This window comes from Salvelinus sp. IW2-2015, unplaced genomic scaffold, assembly GCF_002910315.2.
Source record: "Salvelinus sp. IW2-2015 unplaced genomic scaffold, ASM291031v2 Un_scaffold2197, whole genome shotgun sequence".
Classification (NCBI taxonomy): Eukaryota; Metazoa; Chordata; class Actinopteri; order Salmoniformes; family Salmonidae; genus Salvelinus; species Salvelinus sp. IW2-2015.
Window position 1 is genome coordinate 93,246 of NW_019943527.1, and position 19,727 is coordinate 112,972.

A 19,727-nucleotide genomic window follows, 5' to 3' on the forward strand; every position below is an offset into this window, starting at 1 on the left:
AACAGCTAACCATCTATCTAGAGCTAACAGCTAACCATCTATCGAGAGCTAACCATCTGTCACAGTACCTTATTATTAGCATACATCCAGTAAACAGAGCGCTAACAGTAGCTAACAGCTAACCATCTATACAGAGCTAACAGCTAACCATCTGTCACAGTACTGTATTATTAGCATACATCCAGTAAACAGAGCGCTAACAGTAGCTAACAGCTAACCATCTATCTAGAGCTAACCATCTGTCACAGTACTGTATTATTAGCATACATCCAGTAAACAGAGCGCTAACAGTAGCTAACAGCTAACCATCTATCTAGAGCTAACAGCTAACCATCTATACAGAGCTAACAGCTAACCATCTGTCAAAGTAGTGTATTATTAGCATACATCCAGTAAACAGAGCGCTAACAATAGCTAACAGCTAACCATCTTTCCAGAGCTAACCATCTGTCACAGTAGTGTATTATTAGCATACATAACAAATACCTATCTGCCAAAAGCAATATATTCTTCTTAAATTGTACCTTTATCTCACCAGGCAGGTCAATAAAAATCAAATTCTTACTTACGATGACGGCCTGGCAAGAGGCCTCCTTTGGGGTTTAAAAAGGGGTTAAAAAAGTAAGACAAGACAGACAGACAAGACAGACAGAGACAGACAGACAGGCAGACAGAAAGAGCGAGAGACAGACAGGGAGAGAGAGAGAGAGAGAGAGAGCGAGAGACAGACAGACAGGGAGAGAGACGAGCGAGAGACAGACAGGGAGAGAGAGAGAGAGAGAGCGAGAGACAGACAGGGAGAGAGAGAGAGAGAGCGAGAGACAGACAGGGAGAGAGAGAGAGAGAGAGAGAGAGCGAGAGAGAGACAGGGAGAGCGAGAGAGAGACAGGGAGAGCGAGAGAGAGACAGGGAGAGCGAGAGAGAGACAGAGACAGGGAGAGCGAGAGAGAGACAGGGAGAGCGAGAGGAGGAACAGGGAGAGCGAGAGAGAGACAGGGAGAGCGAGAGAGAGGACAGGGAGAGCGAGAGAGAGAGAGAGAGAGTGTGTGTGGAGATCACAGAATGCACTGCATTCTGGGGGGGGGGGGGGGGGTTTGTGTAGTTTATGTCACTGAACTGTAAAATCATTGTTGTGTTGATGTGTGGCATAATTCAGGATGGTGCTAAGAGTGTCAATAAGAACAAACCAACCAAAACACTGCAGTTACACACACACTGCCACGCCCAAATACTCTTACACAGCTGACAGGCTACTGGGTAGTTAGCTAACAGAGACACAACACACAGCTGATTGGCTACTGGGTAGTTAGCTAAACGAGACAACACACAGCTGATTGGCTACTGAGTAGTTAGCTAGCAGAGACAACACAGCTGATTGGCTACTGAGTAGTTAGCTAACAGAGACAACACAGCTGATTGGCTACTGAGTAGTTAGCTAACAGAGACAATACAGCTGATTGGCTACTGAGTAGTTAGCTAACAGAGACAACACAGCTGATTGGCTACTGGGTAGTTAGCTAACAGAGACAACACACAGCTGATAGGCTACTGAGTAGTTAGCTAACAGAGACAACACACAGCTGATTGGCTTACTGGGTAGTTAGCTAACAGAGACAACACACAGCTGATTGGCTACTGGGTAGTTAGCTAACAGAGACACAACACCACAGCTGATTGGCTACTGGGTAGTTAGCTAACAGAGACAACAACACAGCTGAGGCTACTGAGTAGTTAGCTAACAGAGACAACACAGCTGATTGGCTACTGAGTAGTTAGCTAACAGAGACAACACACAGCTGATTGGCTATGAGTAGTTAGCTAACAGAGACAACACACAGCTGATTGGCTACTGGGTAGTTAGCTAACAGAGACAACACACAGCTGATTGGCTACTGGGTAGTTAGCTAACAGACAAACACACAGCTGACAGGCTACTGAGTAGTTAGCTAACAGAGACAACACACAGCTGATTGGCTACTGAGTAGTTAGCTAGCAGAGACAACACAGCTGATTGGCTACTGAGTAGTTAGCTAACAGAGACAACACAGCTGATTGGCTACTGAGTAGTTAGCTAACAGAGACAATACAGCTGATTGGCTACTGAGTAGTTAGCTAACAGAGACAACACACAGCTGACTGGCTACTGGGTAGTTAGCTAACAGACACAACACAACAGCTGACAGGCTTACTGAGTAGTTAGCTAACAATAGACAACACACAGCTGATTGGCTACTGGGTAGTTAGCTAACAGAGACAACACACAGCTGACAGGCTACTGAGTAGTTAACTAACAGAGACAACACACAGCTGATGTAGAGAAAGAGAGAGTGGAGAGAGAAAGAGAGAAGAAAGAGAGAGAGAGAAAGAGAGAGAAAGAGAGAGAGAAGAAAGAGAGAGAGAAAGAGAGAGAGAGAAAAGAGAGAGAAAGAGAGAGAGAAAGAGAGAGACAGAGAGAGAAGGGGCCAGTGACCTTGCTATCAGTGCAGTTCTGACCCAGACCATCCCTTACAGTTATTATGTCTAGATGTATATTTAGCATTGGGATGAGGTCAGTGACTGGGGTTATGGATAAACTACTGAATACTGGACAGTATGGAGAAAGCTACAGAGAACGACCGAGAGCTGATTAATGTATGAGACATATAGGAGCTAAATCAGGGTTGTTGTACTGTATGAAGCACAGAGAGATCAGACGCTATCAGACTGAGGAAATATGAAACAGTTGACAAACTATAGTTTTAAGGGACGGTAAAAAAAGAGAGAGGGAGGGATAGAGGAGAGAGTAAGCAGAGGGGATGATGGAATTATATTTTTTAAACATGAGAGAGTGAAAGAGTAAGGAGTGAAAATAGGTGAGAGATGAGATATAATAAACAAAGAGAAAAATGGAAACGTGAGAGAATGACAGGAAACGTCAGGGGAGAGGGAAGAGACCGAGAGAGAGAGAGGCAGGCAAGGGAGACAGAGAGAGGGGGAAAGAGACCGAGAGGGAGAGGCAGGCAAGGGAGAGACAGGAGAGAGGGGAAAGAGACCGAGAGGGAGAGAGGCAGGCAAGGGAGAGACAGAGAGAGAGGGAAAGAGACGAGAGAGAGAGAGGCAGGCAAGGGAGAGACAGAGAGAGGGGGAAAGAGACCGAGAGGGAGAGGGAGAGAGGCAGGCAAGGGAGAGACAGAGAGAGGGGGAAGATACCGAGAGAGAGAGGCAGGCGGGAGAAGGACGAAGAACAGCAAGGGAGAGACAGAGAGAGAGGGAAAGAGACCGAGAGAGAGAGGCAGGCAAGGGAGAGACAGAGAAACAGAGAGAGAGAGAGAACTACATTGAAAAAAATATAAACACAACATGTAAAGTGTTGGTCCCATGTTTCATGATCTAAAATAAAAGATCCCAGAAATGTTCCATACTCACAAAAAACGTATTTCTCTCAAATTCTGTGCACAAATTTGTTTACATCCCTGCTAGTGGGCATTTCTCCTCAGCCAAGATAATCCATCCACCTGACAGGAAGTGGCATATCAAGAAGCTGATTAACTGTAACTCATTACACAGATGCACCTTGTGCTAGGGACAATAAAAGACCACTAAAATGTGCAGTTTTGTCACACAACACAATGCCATAGATGGGAGCGTGCAATTGGCATGGTGACTGCAGGAATGTCCACAAGAGCTCTTACCAGGTTATTGAATGTTCAGTTCTCTACCATAAGCCGCCTATCCAACCGGCCTCACCAACACAGACCACGTGTATGGAGTCGTGTAGGCGAGCAGTTTGCTGATGTCAACGTTGTGAACAGAGTGCCCCATGGTGGCGGTGGGGTTATGGTATGGGAAGGTATAAACTAGGGACAACAAACACAATTGCATTTTATCGATGGCAATTTGAATACACAGAGATAGAGTGAGGAGATCCAGAGGCCCATTGTCGTACCATTCACCTGCTGCCATCACCTCATGTTTCAGCAGGATAATGCACAGCCTCCATGTCACAAGGATCTGAACACAATTCCTGGAAGCTGAAAATGTCCCAGTTCTTCCATGGCCTGCTTACCTCACCAGACATGTCACCCATTGAGCATGTTTGGGATGCTCTGGATCGACAGCGTGTTCCAGTCTGCGCCAATATCCAGCACCTTTTCACAGCCATTGAAGAGTAGGACCACGTTCCAGAGGTCACAATCAACAGCCTGATCCACTCTATGTGAAGAACATGTGTCACACGAGGCAAATGATGGTCACACCAGATACTGACTGGTTTTCTGATCCACGTCCTTACTTCTGCATGTCTGTATTCCCAGGGATATGACATCCATAGATTAGAGCCTAATGAATTCATTTCAATTGACTGATTTCCTCATATGAACTGTAACTCAGTAAAATGGTAAAAATTGTTGCGTTGATATTTTTGTTTAGTGTAGTAAAACAGTGGCGTGAATCAGTGCAGTGAAAACACAGTACTTTAAAAACTCCTAAGATGTCCCACTGAAGGTACAAATCCCACTTCACTCACAACAAAACAATTAAATGATGTCATGTTTGTCTGGTCATTCAAACACAACTGAAGTCATAAAATATCTTTAATTACAATGCAGACACACGTAMATCTCGTTACAAACACAGCCGTGCCATACAGTGTGTTACAAGACGGTTACCTGACAAGAGGACAGAGAAGGTTTGGTCTTATTGAACCCTGCTGTAAAACATCAACTGTCACAATTCAACTTCACTTCAGAATCCAAGGAACCAAACCGACCAATCCATGAACTCTCCATGAGTCAAACAATGATGAAGTCATAGACGTGAGCGATGATGTCACGGTGGTGATGTCGTCAAGAGACCGACTTATCCCTGGTCTCAGTGTTTTCCTCAGATTAAAAAAAATTAAAAWAAAACATTTTAATGGATTAAGTTTCCTTGATTGTTCCTTTTTATCTTTCTGATTTAAYAGGAGTCAATCCGACAAGCAGGTCACAAGATGAGGCCAAAAAGCCTTCGGTCCCACCCGCAATACTGATCATAGGGCCTTATAGTTCTCCTATAGAACTGGGGCTTCTTTCTCAGTAGAACTGGTAACTGGGGACTCTGGTTCTCCACAGGCCTCAGCTGAGCCAGGGGCTAGAGTAGTGGAGTTAGCCAGGGTAGGGCCATCTGTAGTAGGGGTGGGAGGTGGAGTAGTCCCCTGGGGCTGGTCGCTGGTTGGTTCAAGTTCTTGCTCGGACTTCCTCCTCTTCCTCACATGATAGTGGTGTTTTTTAGACTTGAGATGGGCTGGAGACAACAGAGAAAGACAGACAGGTTTCAAGTCAGTGAGTTCAACGTTTGATAACGATAAACATAAAAGTCTGGTGCACGTCACTCCAAAGACATTGAGCGCCGACTCACAAGGAATGCCTATATGTAACATTCTCAGAAACACAAAAYTGCCAAGTTATAATCGTTCCTATTGTATACCGAGGGTCAGTCACGCCMACCCACAACGTTGGAAGAACATTGCCGTAACGCTTGCCCACCTGTCCACTCCAGGTCTCCAATGATCACCTTGTCACACAGCTCACAGGTGTGACGGCTTCGCTTGTTCCTCTTCCCCGCCCCCTCCACTCTCATTGGCTCAACGGTAGGTCGCTCCCCCTGGGGGGCGGAGTTAAAGAGGAAGTGAGCAAAATCAAATCAAAACAAACTTTATTTTAAGCTCATTCAGTCTCAACAAACATTACAGAACATTTGACCGAAGACGTAAAACAAAAATCAGGACTAAAGACTGAAAACCTGTTACCACCTTAGTAAGACGATCCAATATCAGAAGGGCTGGGCTTAGGACAGTCTCCTCCCACTGTGACACGTCAGTCACATCCAGACCATACACCGCTGGGACATTGTCCCCTGGTCCTGAAGACAGAGACAGAGAGATAAGGAGACAGAAGGACACAGAGGGTCTCATGGTGCCGCTGGACTGGACAGAGACATGAAGCCTGTTGGGACGTTGTCCCCTGGACCTGACGAGAGAGACATTGGTTGTGTTCTGATTCTATACCCTTCTACACGAAGTGTACACTTGTACACTACCCCTGAATGATTCAAAAGCATCGGATGCCCCGATGACAGAGAGGAAGAGACATGGCTTGCCTGCTACTATGGACGGATTTAAAAGCATTGGATTGGCTAAAGGGAGTTTCTGCCTTATTTCTCCTTCTAAATCATTGATGAGAGTGAACAAGAGCTGTGAGTGTCAATATATGGCTCAGTTTCCATCTCTAAATGTATTAGCCCCATACAGTCTGCATGCCACTGCAGCTCTGACCGGATGCCATTGTGGCTCTAGGTTATTGCAGTCCAGTGGTGGTGTGAGTGAGTGCAGCAGCCGCACCCTAGAGCGGTGTCAATCTGCTGACTCACACTGGCTCCATAATATTACTCTCTCTTGCTCTCTCCCCACCTCCCCTCTCTCTCCCTCTCTCTCTCCCTCCCTCTCTCTCCCTCCCTCTCTTCCCTCCTTCGATCTGTCGAGCAGTGAGAGCCATAACCCATTACTGAATACTCTCTGGCTCCTTACAAAATGGAATGGATAGAAGATACACACAGAGATACTTAGCACGTAGTAGAGACACCTAGCGCGTAGTAGAGACCTAGCGCGTAGCAGGACGCCTAGCGCGTAGCAGAGACGCCTGGCGCGTAGCAGAGACGCTAGCGCGTAGCAGAGACAGACGCCTAGCGCGTAGCAGAGACAGACGCCTAGCGCGTAGCAGAGACAGACGCCTAGCGCGTAGCAGAGACAGACGCCTAGCGCGTAGCAGAGACAGACGCCTAGCGCGTAGCAGAGACAGACGCCTAGCGCGTAGCAGGACAGACGCCTAGCGCGTAGCACAGACAGACGCCTAGCGCGTAGCACAGACAGACACCTAGCGCGTAGCACAGACAGATACCTAGCGCGTAGCACAGACAGATACCTAGCGCGTAGCACAGAAAGATACCTAGCGCGTAGCCAGACAGATACCTAGCGCGTAGCACAGACAGATACCTAGCGCGTAGCAGAGACAGATACCTTGCGCGTAGCAGAGACAGATACCTTGCGCGTAGCAGAGACAGATCTTGCGCGTAGCAGAGACAGATACCTAGCGCGTAGCAGAGACAGATACCTAGCGCGTAGCAGAGACAGATACCTTGCGCGTAGCGAGGACGGAGCCTAGCGCGTAGCAGAGACGGACGCCTAGCGCGTAGCAGAGACGGACGCCTAGCGCGTAGCAGAGACGGACGCCTAGCGCGTAGCAGAGACGACGCCTAGCGCGTAGCAGAGACAGACGCCTAGCGCATAGCAGAGACAGACGCCTAGCGCGTAGCAGAGACAGATACCTAGCGCGTAGCAGAGACAGATACCTTGCGCGTAGCAGAGACAGATACCTAGCGCGTAGCAGAGACAGATACCTAGCGCGTAGCAGAGACAGAGATGTGACTCACACACACAGAGTTAAGTCCAGCTGGACGGCCGATCACTTTACCGCGGGGTCGGGCCGGTCACCTTACCGCGGGACGGCCGGTCACGCGGGACGGCGGTCACCTTTACGCGGGGACGGCCGGTCACCTTACGCGGGGACGGCCGGTCACCTTAACGGAGCCGTCCAGGGGGACGGCCGTCACCTTTACCGCGGGGACGGCCGTCACCTTTACCGGCGGGGACGGCCGGTCACCTTTACCGCGGGACGGCCGGTCACCTTTACCGCCGGGGGAACGGCCGGTCCTTTAACCGCGGGGACGGCCGGTCACCTTTACCGCGGGGACGGCCGGTCACCTTTACCGCGGGGACGGCCGGTCACCTTAACCGCGGGGACGGCTGATCACCTTTACCTTAATTATGGTTTAATCGTTCACACACACACACGGTTTCTGGTGGAAAAGACAGAGTCAAACTACCTTTACATGTTATATATAGTCATAAAAAATAAATACATCTATTTATGTTTTTAATAGAGGCACAAAAGTCATCAACATTTGCCCAACTGTATTCCTTTACAACGAAGAAATTGTATATTCAACAGCAGTGTTCTGGGAACAACAATGGTGGACACACCTTTTCATAACCAATACCTCTCTTTTCTTTGCTGACCTACTGCCCCCCCCGTGTCTTCCTGACCGGTCACTGTTCAAATTCAAAACATTAACTGCCACTGTGCAACTATTGAACACCTCACATTGTGTGATACCATAACAGCGTGTGTTATGGGAGAAACAAACAGTTACCTTATCGTGACCAAAACATCTCTTTTCCTCTCTATTGAGCGGCTCTATACGGGCGTCTCCTATGCCCACACCTGTCTCTGAACAACGCTCGCTGACAGGGTGACACTGTAACTCACTTCCCTGCGTGCCAACTGTTAATCACACTCAGGATTGCCTTTAGAGACAGTTTGCGTTGTGTTTAAAGTTGCTATTTATGTTGCTCTCACAACAGGACAGCAGGTAGGAAGAGCAGAGCACCTGGGAGATCTATAGTACACCCTACACAGAGAGAGAGAATACTCCACTCTCTCTCTCGGGTTGCCAGATGACTGTTTTACAATCTGCCTGAAATCTTACTCTGCCAAATCTTACTCTGCCTGACTGCTGTGAAAGGGGGATGAGGGAGGGAGGGAGGGACAAAGAGAGGGGTACCTTACCCTGCGGCACACACACACACACTATCACCCTCTACTTCACGTCTGTCTCAGAGGGGTATCAGTTTCACTCCAACACAAGGGATGGATCAAAGACCGAACCACATTCTGACAAGGCTGTGTGCTTGTCGTGTGTGTGTGTGTGTGTGTGGCTGTGTGTCGCTTGTGTGGTGACTTAAGTGGGGTTTGTTTGCGTTGCGTGTGTGGAGAAACAAGTAGCGCCACACCTGTTACAACAAATGGGCCCAGAGTCACTCTGTCTTCTCACGTCTGTCGTGTGTGTGTGTGCTGCCGGTGTGTGTGAGTGGTGAGTGAGTGAAGTAGAGAGAGGAGGAGGTTAGAAAGGCAGTCCAACAAACTCCAGAGGAAAGGTAAGAGGAGGGGAAGACGGAGGGAGCTGAAGGTAGAAGAGGGGGAGGAGAGAGGGAGCTGAAGGTAGAAGAGGAGGAAGAGAGGGAGCTGAAGGTAGAAGAGGGAGGAAGAGAGGGAGCTGAAGGTAGAGGAGGGAGGAAGAGGTGAAGCTGAAGGTTTAGAAGAGGAGGGAGGAAGAGGAGGCTGAAGGCGTATAAGGGAGGAAGAAAGAGAGAGAAGAGGCAGGGCGTGGAGGAGGGAGGAAGAGGGGGCTGAAGGTAGAAGAGGAGGGAGAGAGAGGCTGAGTAAGGAGAGAGCATGGCTAATGGTAGTTAAGAGAGAAGAACATGTGTTAGGAAGAACGAGAGGAACGGGAGGGCCTAAGCCGAGAACGGAGGAGAAGGAGAGGGCTGGAAGGTAGAAGAGGAGGGACGGAAGAGGAGGACTGAAGGGTAGAGAAGGAGGGGAGGAAGAGGAGGCTGAACGGTAGAAAGAGGAGGAGGGAAGGGGGGCTGAGTAGAAGAGAGGGAGAGAAAGAGGGGCTGAAGTAGGCAGAGAGCGAGGAAGGGGTCGAACGAGGGAGGGAAAGAGGGCATCTGAAGGTAGAAGAGGAGGGAGGAAGACGGGGGCTGAAGGTAGAAGAGGAGGGAGGAAGAGGGGGCTGAAGGTAGAAGAGGAGGGAGCGAAGAGGAGGCTGAAGGTAGAAGGAGAGGAAGGAACGAGGGAGGCTGTGATAGGTAGAAGTAACACGGAGGAGGAAGAGGGGCTGAAGGGAGAAGAGGAGGGAGGAGAGGGGCCTGAAGGTAGAAGAGGAGGAGGAAGAGGGGGCTGAAGGTAGAAGAGGAGGGAAAATATATAAAAGAGGGAAGAGGAGGAAGGAGAGGATGAGATGAATGTAGAATAAGGCGGTGGAAGATGAGTGACGAGGACATCAGGAAGAAGATAAGGAACGAGCAAAGAAACGAGAGTGATATTAAAAAGGGAGGAGAAAGAGGGTGAGAACTAAGCTTGTCCCTGGTTAAACCCTAACCGAGACCTGGTCTGACCTGGGTTAACCTGTACTTAGCTAATAGAATATAACCCTGCACCAAGCCAGGTAAACCAGGGATTGGAGACAGTGAGAGGGTGCTAGCTTACATGCTGACCACACCGCTCTCGTCATGTGCGCTGAAAAATACAATTACACATACATGTTATTCAATCATTGCACCCACACTGCTCACGCGTGTCAACGAGCGTCTGCCTAGCCAGGTGCTAAAATAGAACTTGGTTGTATTTGTGATGCTTGACGCGCTGCAAGTCCCGCCTCTCCCATCTCCTCATTGGTTTTTAGGAGCATATACCCACGTGGGTGGATTGAAAGATGAACTGAGGTCCACACTCCATTCCAGTTGGTGGTGGTAATGCACCTTAAAGTTGGTTGCCAACCACCATGTAAAGTCCATAGAAGAAGAAGCCTGAAGGAGGAGAGATTTCTAGAAACAAACTTTTACACTTTTATCTGTGGATTAATTGTCGGAGTAGAGGACCTTGTGCATTTCAGGTAAAATAACAACCCAATGTTTATCTCCCAGGACAAATTAGTTAGCAACAGCAAGCTAGCTAGCTAAATTGCCATAAACGTTTAATGCTTTTCGACCGGTCCCCAAATTAATATAGTTGGTTCAGAGTTTGTTTTGATATTTCAACCTGCGTGTCCTGATCATCTGGTGTGGGGGGACAAAATTCAACGTGTGCGTGATGGCGCATGCGAACAGTCTGACCTAACATGCTGACYGTAATACAGCCTAACACTCCGGTAAACATCATGGTTGGCCAACACTGGCCTTGAGTGAACCTACTGACCCTAATGGAGCTGTTCATCGACCATCCCTCACCAAACGGACTCTAAGTGATCGATGACGTCTTATGACTAATGAATAAAGTACCTATCTATCTATTAGGGAYGTAGCGATTCACCGATACGCATAGGTCCCCGGATGTTTAAGATATGAGTGCATGGGTCAGTGGGACCCTAAAACCGATCCAAAATGTAGCACGAATCAGTATTCCCTGACGAAGGCCATGCAGCCGAAACGCGTCTGATTTTTTTAACTTTGTATTGAACATGCCATACTAATAAAGGCATTTTAATTAATTATATGAAGAGTGCCTTGGTCCTCCTTTCTTTTCAGTCCGAAAATAGATTTAAACATTAACAATTGCCGGTTCGTAATTTTTTGGGGGGCCTAAAATGATTTATTTCCATTTTCCCCCCAAAATACCTCTCATCGTCTTTTGTATCAGTGGCTTGTTCAAACTACGCACCAATGAGAGGCTTCGCTCGCTGACCAATGAGAGGCCTATTCCTGATCTGACATATATTCACATCACTTTCATCATTCAAATGGCTTCGTTGGGCTTCACTAAAATACAAAACGTAATAAAAGATTGTGCAATTTTTTTTTACATCCCTGCTAGTGAGCATTTCTCCTTTGCCAAGATAATTCATCCACTTGACATGTGTGGCATATCAAGAAGCCGATTAAACAGCACGCTCATTACACAGGTGCATCTTGTGCTGGGGACATTAAAAGGCCACTTTAAAATGTACAGTTTAGTCACAACAACACAATGCCACAGATGTCTCAAGTTGAGGGAGCATACAATTGGCATGCTGACTGCAGGAATGTCCACCAGAGTTGTTGCCAGATAATTAAATGTTAATTTCTCTACTACAAGCCGCCTCCAATATCGTTTTAGAGAATTTGGCAGTAGGTGCAACCGGCCTCACAACCGCAGACCACGTGTAACCACGCCAGCCCAGGACCTCCACATCCGCTCTTCACAGATGAATCCCATCAACTACAGATGCCAGACAGTGTGTGTGGCGTTGTGTGGGCGAGCAGTTTGCTGATGTCAACGTTGTGAACAGAGTGCCCCATGGTGGTGGTGGAGTTATGGTATGGGGCAGGTAGGTATAAACTAGGGACAACAAACACAATTGCATTTTATCGATGCCAAATCGAATGCAGAGATACCGTGACGAGATCCATTGACGTGTCATTCATCTGCCGCCATCACTTCATGTTTCAGCAGGATAATGCACGGCCCCATGTCACTAGACAATTCCTGGAAGCTGAAATTGTTCTTACATCACCAAACATGTCACACATTGAGCATGTTTGGGATGCTCTGGATCGACGTGTACGACTGCGTGTTCCAGTTCCCGCCAATATCCAGCAACTTCAGGGACAACATTCCACAGGCCGCAATCAAGTGTGATCAACTCTATGTGAAGGAGACGTGTCACGCTGCGTGAGGCAAACGGTGGTCAGACACCAGATACTAACTGGTTCTGATCCACTCCCAACTTTCTTTAAGGTATCCGAGACCAACAGATGCATATCTGTGTTCCCAGTCAAGCGAAATCCATAGATTAGGACCTAATGCATTTATTTCAATTGACAGATTTTCTTGTATGAACTTTTAACTCAGTTGAAATTGTTGCATGTTGCGTTTATATTTTTGTTTTGTGGTTGAGTGACAACAAATGTAATTTATTAGGTTGTGTTTATCAAAATGCGCTGCTGGAAATGGGGTTTAAAATGGAATAGAAGCTACCACCGGAGACAAATCATCTGGCTATAGGTAGGCTACACGCTGATCAGGGCTTACATTAGATTTACATTGTTCAGTTTCATTACTAGATTTTAAAATCAGCAACAACAACAACAAACGACATTCATTAGTGGGTGATGGTTATTTCAAACATTCCTCCCCTAACTGATAGTGGGGTGGTAGGTGCCCAGTTTCCCTTATGACTCAGCTCAGGGGCCTACATACACCACAAGACACATGTCAGCTCAGAGAGGGCCCAGCTCAGAGAGGGCCCAGCTCAGAGAGGGCCAGCACCCAGAGAGGCCCAGCCACAGAGAGGGCCCAGCACAGAGAGGCCCAGCCAGAGGGCCCAGCCAGAGGGGGCCCAGCTCAGAGGGGGCCCAGCTCAGAGGGGCCCAGCTCAGAGGGGCCCAGCTCAGAGGGGGCCCAGCTCAGAGGGGGCCAGCTCAGAGGGGGCCCAGCTCAGAGAGGCCCAGCCAAAGAGGGCCCAGCTCAAAGAGGCCCAGCTCAAAGAGGGCCCAGCTCAAAGAGGGCCCAGCTCAGAGAGGGCCCAGCTCAAAGAGGGCCCAGCTCAGAGAGGCCCAGTCAGAGAGGGCCCAGCTCAAAGGGGCCCAGCTCAGAGAGGGCCAGCTCAAAGAGGGCCAGCTCAAAGAGGGCCCAGCTCGAGAGAGGGCCCAGCTCAGAGAGGGCCCAGCTCCAAGAGGGCCCAGCTCAGAGAGGGCCCAGATGTCTACTGCTATGCAAACAGCAGTAGACATCAACTCCGGTTGAAAGAGTTTTTTTTTTATTTTTTTTACTTTGGGTGTTTTAAGAGCTGTTTGTTTCCATTCATCAAATTCACACATACCAGGGAGACATCTACTTTCACCCCTGCGTCTAATCTAATGATTCCATCTAATGATTCTGGATAAAGTTGTCCCCACTGACACTAAAAAAAGCTTGGTAAAGGGGATTGGACATTGAGAAAGGAAGCTAACTCTATATAAGCCTATCACAAACCAGCCTAGCACTCTGGTAAACATACTACTGATCCCCAAAGGAGGTAATTAACTTCATGTTCATCCACCATCATCATCATCATCATCATCATTAAAATGACTGACGTCATGTTGACTGATGAATCCGGATAGTCAGGGAGCTTAGAAAAGGAGATTAAGAGAGGTAGCTAACTGGATCAAAACAGTCTTAACACACCGGGCAGGCCAGCCGCATCCACAGTATCTACTGACCCCAATGGAGGTGTCGTAGCGTTGACTATCATTAAATGTGAAGACCGTATGTTATCAAATCAATTCTCTATAATATAATATTAATAATAACATAATTATGTATAATTATTCAACGAATCACGGAATAGTAATTAACTAGGAAAGTCGTTGGGCACCACGGAAACATGTTGTTTACAGTGTCAATTTACCTCCTCAGATATTCTCACATCTTATCGATTACGGTCTTCTATTAATGTGATATTATTACTTATTATTACCTCATCAGTCATATTCTGAATGTTGCAAACCCTTGGATATCTGTACGAACCCTATCCTATTAATTTACTAACTTAATAAATCACATAACTACATAAACACACAATAGGTCATACATTAGTTACTGACATGATAGAAAAGTCCCTAGTGGGCTAAGCCGATATGACGGCTTGGTAGACAAAGGAAAGGGGTGGGGACAGTTCAAGAGCGGGAAACTAAGAGAGGATTCACTGTAATACAGTTGATAACTACACTCATGAAATGCTAATACTTTTAACATGAACAGCCGYTGATTTGAAAATAAAATCGCAATTTACATATTTACGAGTGTATGCCTTTGTTGTCCCTCTCTGCGATCCGTATCCGGTCCGTCACCTGGATAGATTGTCGACAGAACGTTTGGTTTGTTCGTCAGAGATTAAAGTCTTTCGTAGTTGTAGCTTGTTATAATGGATACGTCAGCGTTACCATTTGGTCGTTCGACCGGTTGCGTTTACCAGACAAAAATACTTAAAAAGCTGCAGCCTGAATAATTGTTCTTAAGTTTGTAGATTTCTTAGCCATTTCAACGTGGGAATGATCTCCACGTTTTCTGGTCTTGTCCTTTGRTAGACTTGTAGTTTAAAASCACTTCACACACCAGCGTCACCCGGCATGTTTTGGTCTCTAGAGTGATAGCCATTCCAATGTGGGGACCTCGTTCCGCCGTTATCTTGACTGTAGATTTCTTAACATTTTGAGACGTCCAGCTTACCTTGGGTCTCTTTGTCACGGGTGGTTTTATCCTCTGTGGAAGAAGGGCGGTTCCATGACGCATGATGTAATGTCTGGGCACACAGGGGCGTGGCCACTGACTAGTTAAAACTCTATATCTAAACAAGTATCTCATTTAGAAGGCCAACATCACATCTTCTCACAAATAGTTTCATATTCAATCATATATTTTATACAACCATCAGATGCAAACCCCATAATTGAGAAGTGTACAACAGTAATGTGTGTCTCCTGTCCTTCATGACATCACCAAGTGAGACAAACBCGACATGACTGTCTCTTAAGTGTCCACGGACCATTCCCACATTCTCAAAAATAGAAATATTGTTTAATTCTCCAATTTTGGGGATTAGGAGATTTGGCAAGAAAAATGTCTTTGTTCTCCATTTGCTCTCTCCCTCAATACCCCATGGCAGTGAAGAGAGAGTTTCTACCAGGAATTTATGACCGTTGTAAAACCTGTGGTGGGGGAGAGAGAGTGAGACGGGGGGGAGCCACGATATACACCCAAAAGGGCCACGTCGTGACAGRGSWKTTWWCYTMWWKARGWWAAWWSCYCTAATGTTGGAAACAAAACATCATTATGTTGTCATCCAGAGTCACATTTACTTATTTTTCAAGCTACAATATTTTACGTACAATAGGTTTTTAAAGTGGTCTAAAGCACTGCAACTGAGTGCTAGAGGCGGCACTACAAACCCTGATTCGATTCCGGGCTGTATCACAACCGGCCGTGATTGGAAGTCCCACAGGGCGGAGCACAATTGGCCCAGCGTCGTCCGGGTTAGGATTTGGCCGGGGTAGGCCGTCATTGTAAAATAAGAATTTGTTGTTAACTGACTTGTCTAGTTAAAATAAAAGGTTAAATATAATAGTAATGAAAGGACTAAAGAGAGTCTGCTTCCTGTTTGCCATGAACAAAACATATTGCGATACTGGAACAGTTACAGCCTCAGTAGTTCACCAATTCAGCCTAACACTCTGGGAAGTATCGTGATTGGCCAACATCGTCTGGCCCTCAGCGGAGGCCTTCATTACCGATGTTGATTGACCATCGTCACCCGCTAGTGACGGAGAAGAAAGCTTGGAACTAAGCACCAAGGCTGGCCAGACAAGCAGACACCCAGGCAATGTGGACCCACACACACACCCCGTCTCTCTGTCTCTCTGTCACACACACACACCACACAGTCTCTCTGTCACACACACACAGTCTCTCTCACACACAGTCTCTCTCACACACAGTCTCTCTCACACACAGTCTCTCTCACACACAGTCTCTCTCACACGTACACAAACACACGTACACAACGCGCACACAGTCTATCCATCTGGCACAGGCCACTGAGGTCAGACAGAGAGGTGAGGAGGTTTAAGCCACTTCTGTCCTAACAGGATTAGGACTGGGGGAGACGAGGGTGGAGGAAGAGACTCGAGGGGGAGACAGGATCAAGGCCAAGGGGTTAGTACAGGTCAGAAGTGCTTCAGGCTGTCTGGCTGCCCAATCCCCCACTCAAACCCAAATAGGAGCCTAGACACTTCAAGTAACCCTTACAACCAAGTCAGTAGATCTGAAATGGCTGGACAGGTTACAGGTCAAATCTACATGGGTATACTCTTCCCCCCCCCCCATTGGCTGTGTATGATTGGCTGTCAGAGCAGCTTACCGATCGTTGTGGCTGTACACAGCCCATCTGTAAATAGCCCATCCAAACTACCTCATCCCCATATTTGTTTATTTCTGCTCTTTTGCTCACCAGTATTTCAACTTGAACATCCACATCTGCACATATATCACTCCAGTGTTAATTGCTCAATTGTAATTATTTYGCCTCTATGGCCTATTTATTGCCTTACCYCCCTACTCTTCTACATTTGCACACACKGTACATAGATTTTCTATTGTGTTATTGACTSTACGTTTGTTTATGTGTAACTCTGKGTTGTTGTTTKTGTCRCACTGCTTTGCTTTATCTTGGCCAGGTGGCAGTTGTAAATGAGAACTTGTTCTCAACTGGCCTACCTGGTTAAATAAAGGTGAAATAAAAAATAAAAAAATATATAAAGTGTGTGTGTCCTTGTTTGTGAGTTGATGTACATGAAATGCCTCAGAGAGTGGGCCTAGTGGGTAGGGTCTAGGGTTTGAGTAGTGGTGGTGTGTGTGTGTGTGTGTGTGTGGTGTTTCAATCCTCAAAAATCCCCCAAATGTCCCCACAAGGATTGTAAAACACGGAAAATGTTCCCTCGCCGCCATGAGGACAACGGCTGTTTTAAACATAGTGGTTAGGTTTACGGGTTTAGGTCAGGGTTAGGGGAAATAGCATTTTGAATGGAGATGAATTTTAGGTCCCAACTAGRATAGAAAAACATAACGTTTGTGTGTGTAGGAGGGTTGTTGGTGTGTGTGTGAAAGTCAGCTCTGATTACTACAGCATCATGTTGATAACACACACATAAAAGAGATGAGGAAGAGGGGACGGAGAGAGGAAGAGGAGGAGGGGACGGAGAGAGGAAGAGACTGAGGGGACGGAGAGAGGAAGAGACTGAGGGGACGGAGAGAGGAAGAGACTGAGGGGACGGAGAGAGGAAGAGACTGAGGGGACGGAGGTACTCACTCTTGAGGAAGCGATTACGCACCCATTTATTCTGTTTTCTGGCGTACCGTCTAGTAGCCATCTTCAGATTCTCTACCCCTGAGAGACAAAGAGCTGTCCATTACATCTGTCTCACAGTAGACACACACACCGTGAGAGACATGAGCAGTTCTACAACACTTAACATGACCGGAGACATTAACATGACCGGAGACATTAACATGACCGGAGACATTAACATGACCGGAGACATTAACATGACCGGAGACATTAACGAGAGAAGACAGACTAGGACGAGAAGGAAGAAGAGACCTGAGACGGGAGAGGAGAAGAAGACTGAGGACGGAGAGAGGAAGAGATGAGACGGAAGAGAGGAAGAGACTGAGGGGACGAGAGAGGAAAGACTGAGGAACGGAGAGAGAAAAGAGAGAAGACTGAGGGGACGAGCAGAGGAAGAGACTGAGGAACGGAGAAGGAAACGACTGAAGGACGAAAGAGGAAGAGACTGAACGGAGAGAAGAACGAGGACTAGGACGAGGAGGGAAGAAAACATGAGACGGAAGAGAAAGAACTGGAGACGACGAGAGGAAGAGGACGCAGGACGGAAGAGAGGGAAGAGACTGGAAGGGACGGAGAGAGAAGAGTGACTGCAGGGACGGAGAAGGAATCAAGACTGAGCGGACGGAAGAGACAGAGGAACTGACGGGGACGAGAGAGGAGGAGATGACGGACGGAGAGAGAAGAGACTAGGGACGAGAAGGAAGAGACTAGACGGAGAGAGAAGAGACTAGGAAGGAGAGAAGAAGAGACTGAGGACGGAGAGGGAACGAGACTGAAGGACGGACGAGAGGAAGCAGACTTGAGGAGACGGAGAAAGAAGAGACTGAGGACGGAGAGAGGAAGAGACTGAGACGGAGAGAGGAAGAGACTGACGGGACAGAGAGGAGCAAGGGACTGAGGGACGAGAGAGGAAGAGACTAGGGACGGAGAGAGAAGAAACTGAGGGACGAGGTACTGCACTCTTGAGGAACGATTACGCACCCATTTATTCTGTTTTCTGGCGTACGTCTAGTAGCCATCTTCAGATTCTCTACCCCTGAGAGACAAAGAGCTGTCCATTACATCTGTCTCACAGTAGACACACACACCGTGAGAGACATGAGCATTCTACAACACTTACATGACCGAACATTAACATGACCGGAGACATTAACATGACCGGAACATTAACATGACCGAGACATTAACATGACCGGAGACATAACAGACCGAGACATTAACATGAACCGGAGAATAACAGACGGAGACATTAACATGACCGGAGACATAACATTAACAGAATAAGACTTAGACATTAAAACATGACTGGAGACATTAACATGACTGGAGACATTAACATGACTGGAGACATAACATGACTAGAAACATTAACATGACTAGAGACATTAACATACTAGAGACATTAACAATGAACTGAGACACTAACATGACTGGAGACATTAACATGACTGGACATTAACATGACTGAGACATTAACATAGAACATTAACATGACTGGAACATTAACATGACTGGAGACATTAACCATGACTGGAGACATAACATGACTGAGACATAACATGACTGGAGACATTAACATGACTGAGAACATTTAACTGGAAGACATGCGAGACATACATACTGAACATAACATCTGACTAGAGACATTAACATGACTGGAGACATTAACATGACTGGAACATTAACATGACTGGAGACATTAACATGACTGGAAGACATTAACATGACTAGAAGACATTAACAATAACATGACTAGAACATTACATGACTGGAGATACAGGAATAACATGACTGGAGATAACATGCTAGACATACATACTGGAGACATTAACATGACTGGAGCAACATCTAGACATTACATGATAGACATAATGAGAACCATTAACATGACTGGAACATTAACATGCACTGCGAGACCATTAAACATGACTGAGCAACATAGAGACACGATGGACTAGAGACATTAACTACTGCAGACATAATGACAAACATAACATGACTGGAAGACATTAACATGACTGGAGACATAACATGACTGAACACATTAACTACTGAAGACTTAACGGCAGACATTAAACATGACTAAGACATTAACATGACTAAGACATTAACATACTGAGAACATTAACATGACTGAACGATAACTATGCTTAACATGACGAGACCATTAACGATGACTGGAGACATTAACATGACGGGAGACATTAACCATGACTGGCAGACAT

At 46.8% G+C, this 19,727-nt stretch overlaps 1 protein-coding gene across 1 annotated transcript in view; it reads right to left on the reverse strand.

Annotated features, from left to right (window-relative positions):
• Positions 1–4,553: 4,553 nt before the first annotated feature.
• Positions 4,554–19,727, reverse strand: part of trit1 (tRNA isopentenyltransferase 1) — a 28,923-nt gene continuing 13,749 nt past the window's right edge. The window contains 4 exon segments of the mRNA XM_070440081.1: positions 4,554–5,262; positions 5,505–5,622; positions 5,771–5,880; positions 17,464–17,556. Of these exon segments, the coding sequence (XP_070296182.1) occupies positions 5,030–5,262; positions 5,505–5,622; positions 5,771–5,880; positions 17,464–17,556 (554 nt within the window). The 3' untranslated portion in view covers positions 4,554–5,029.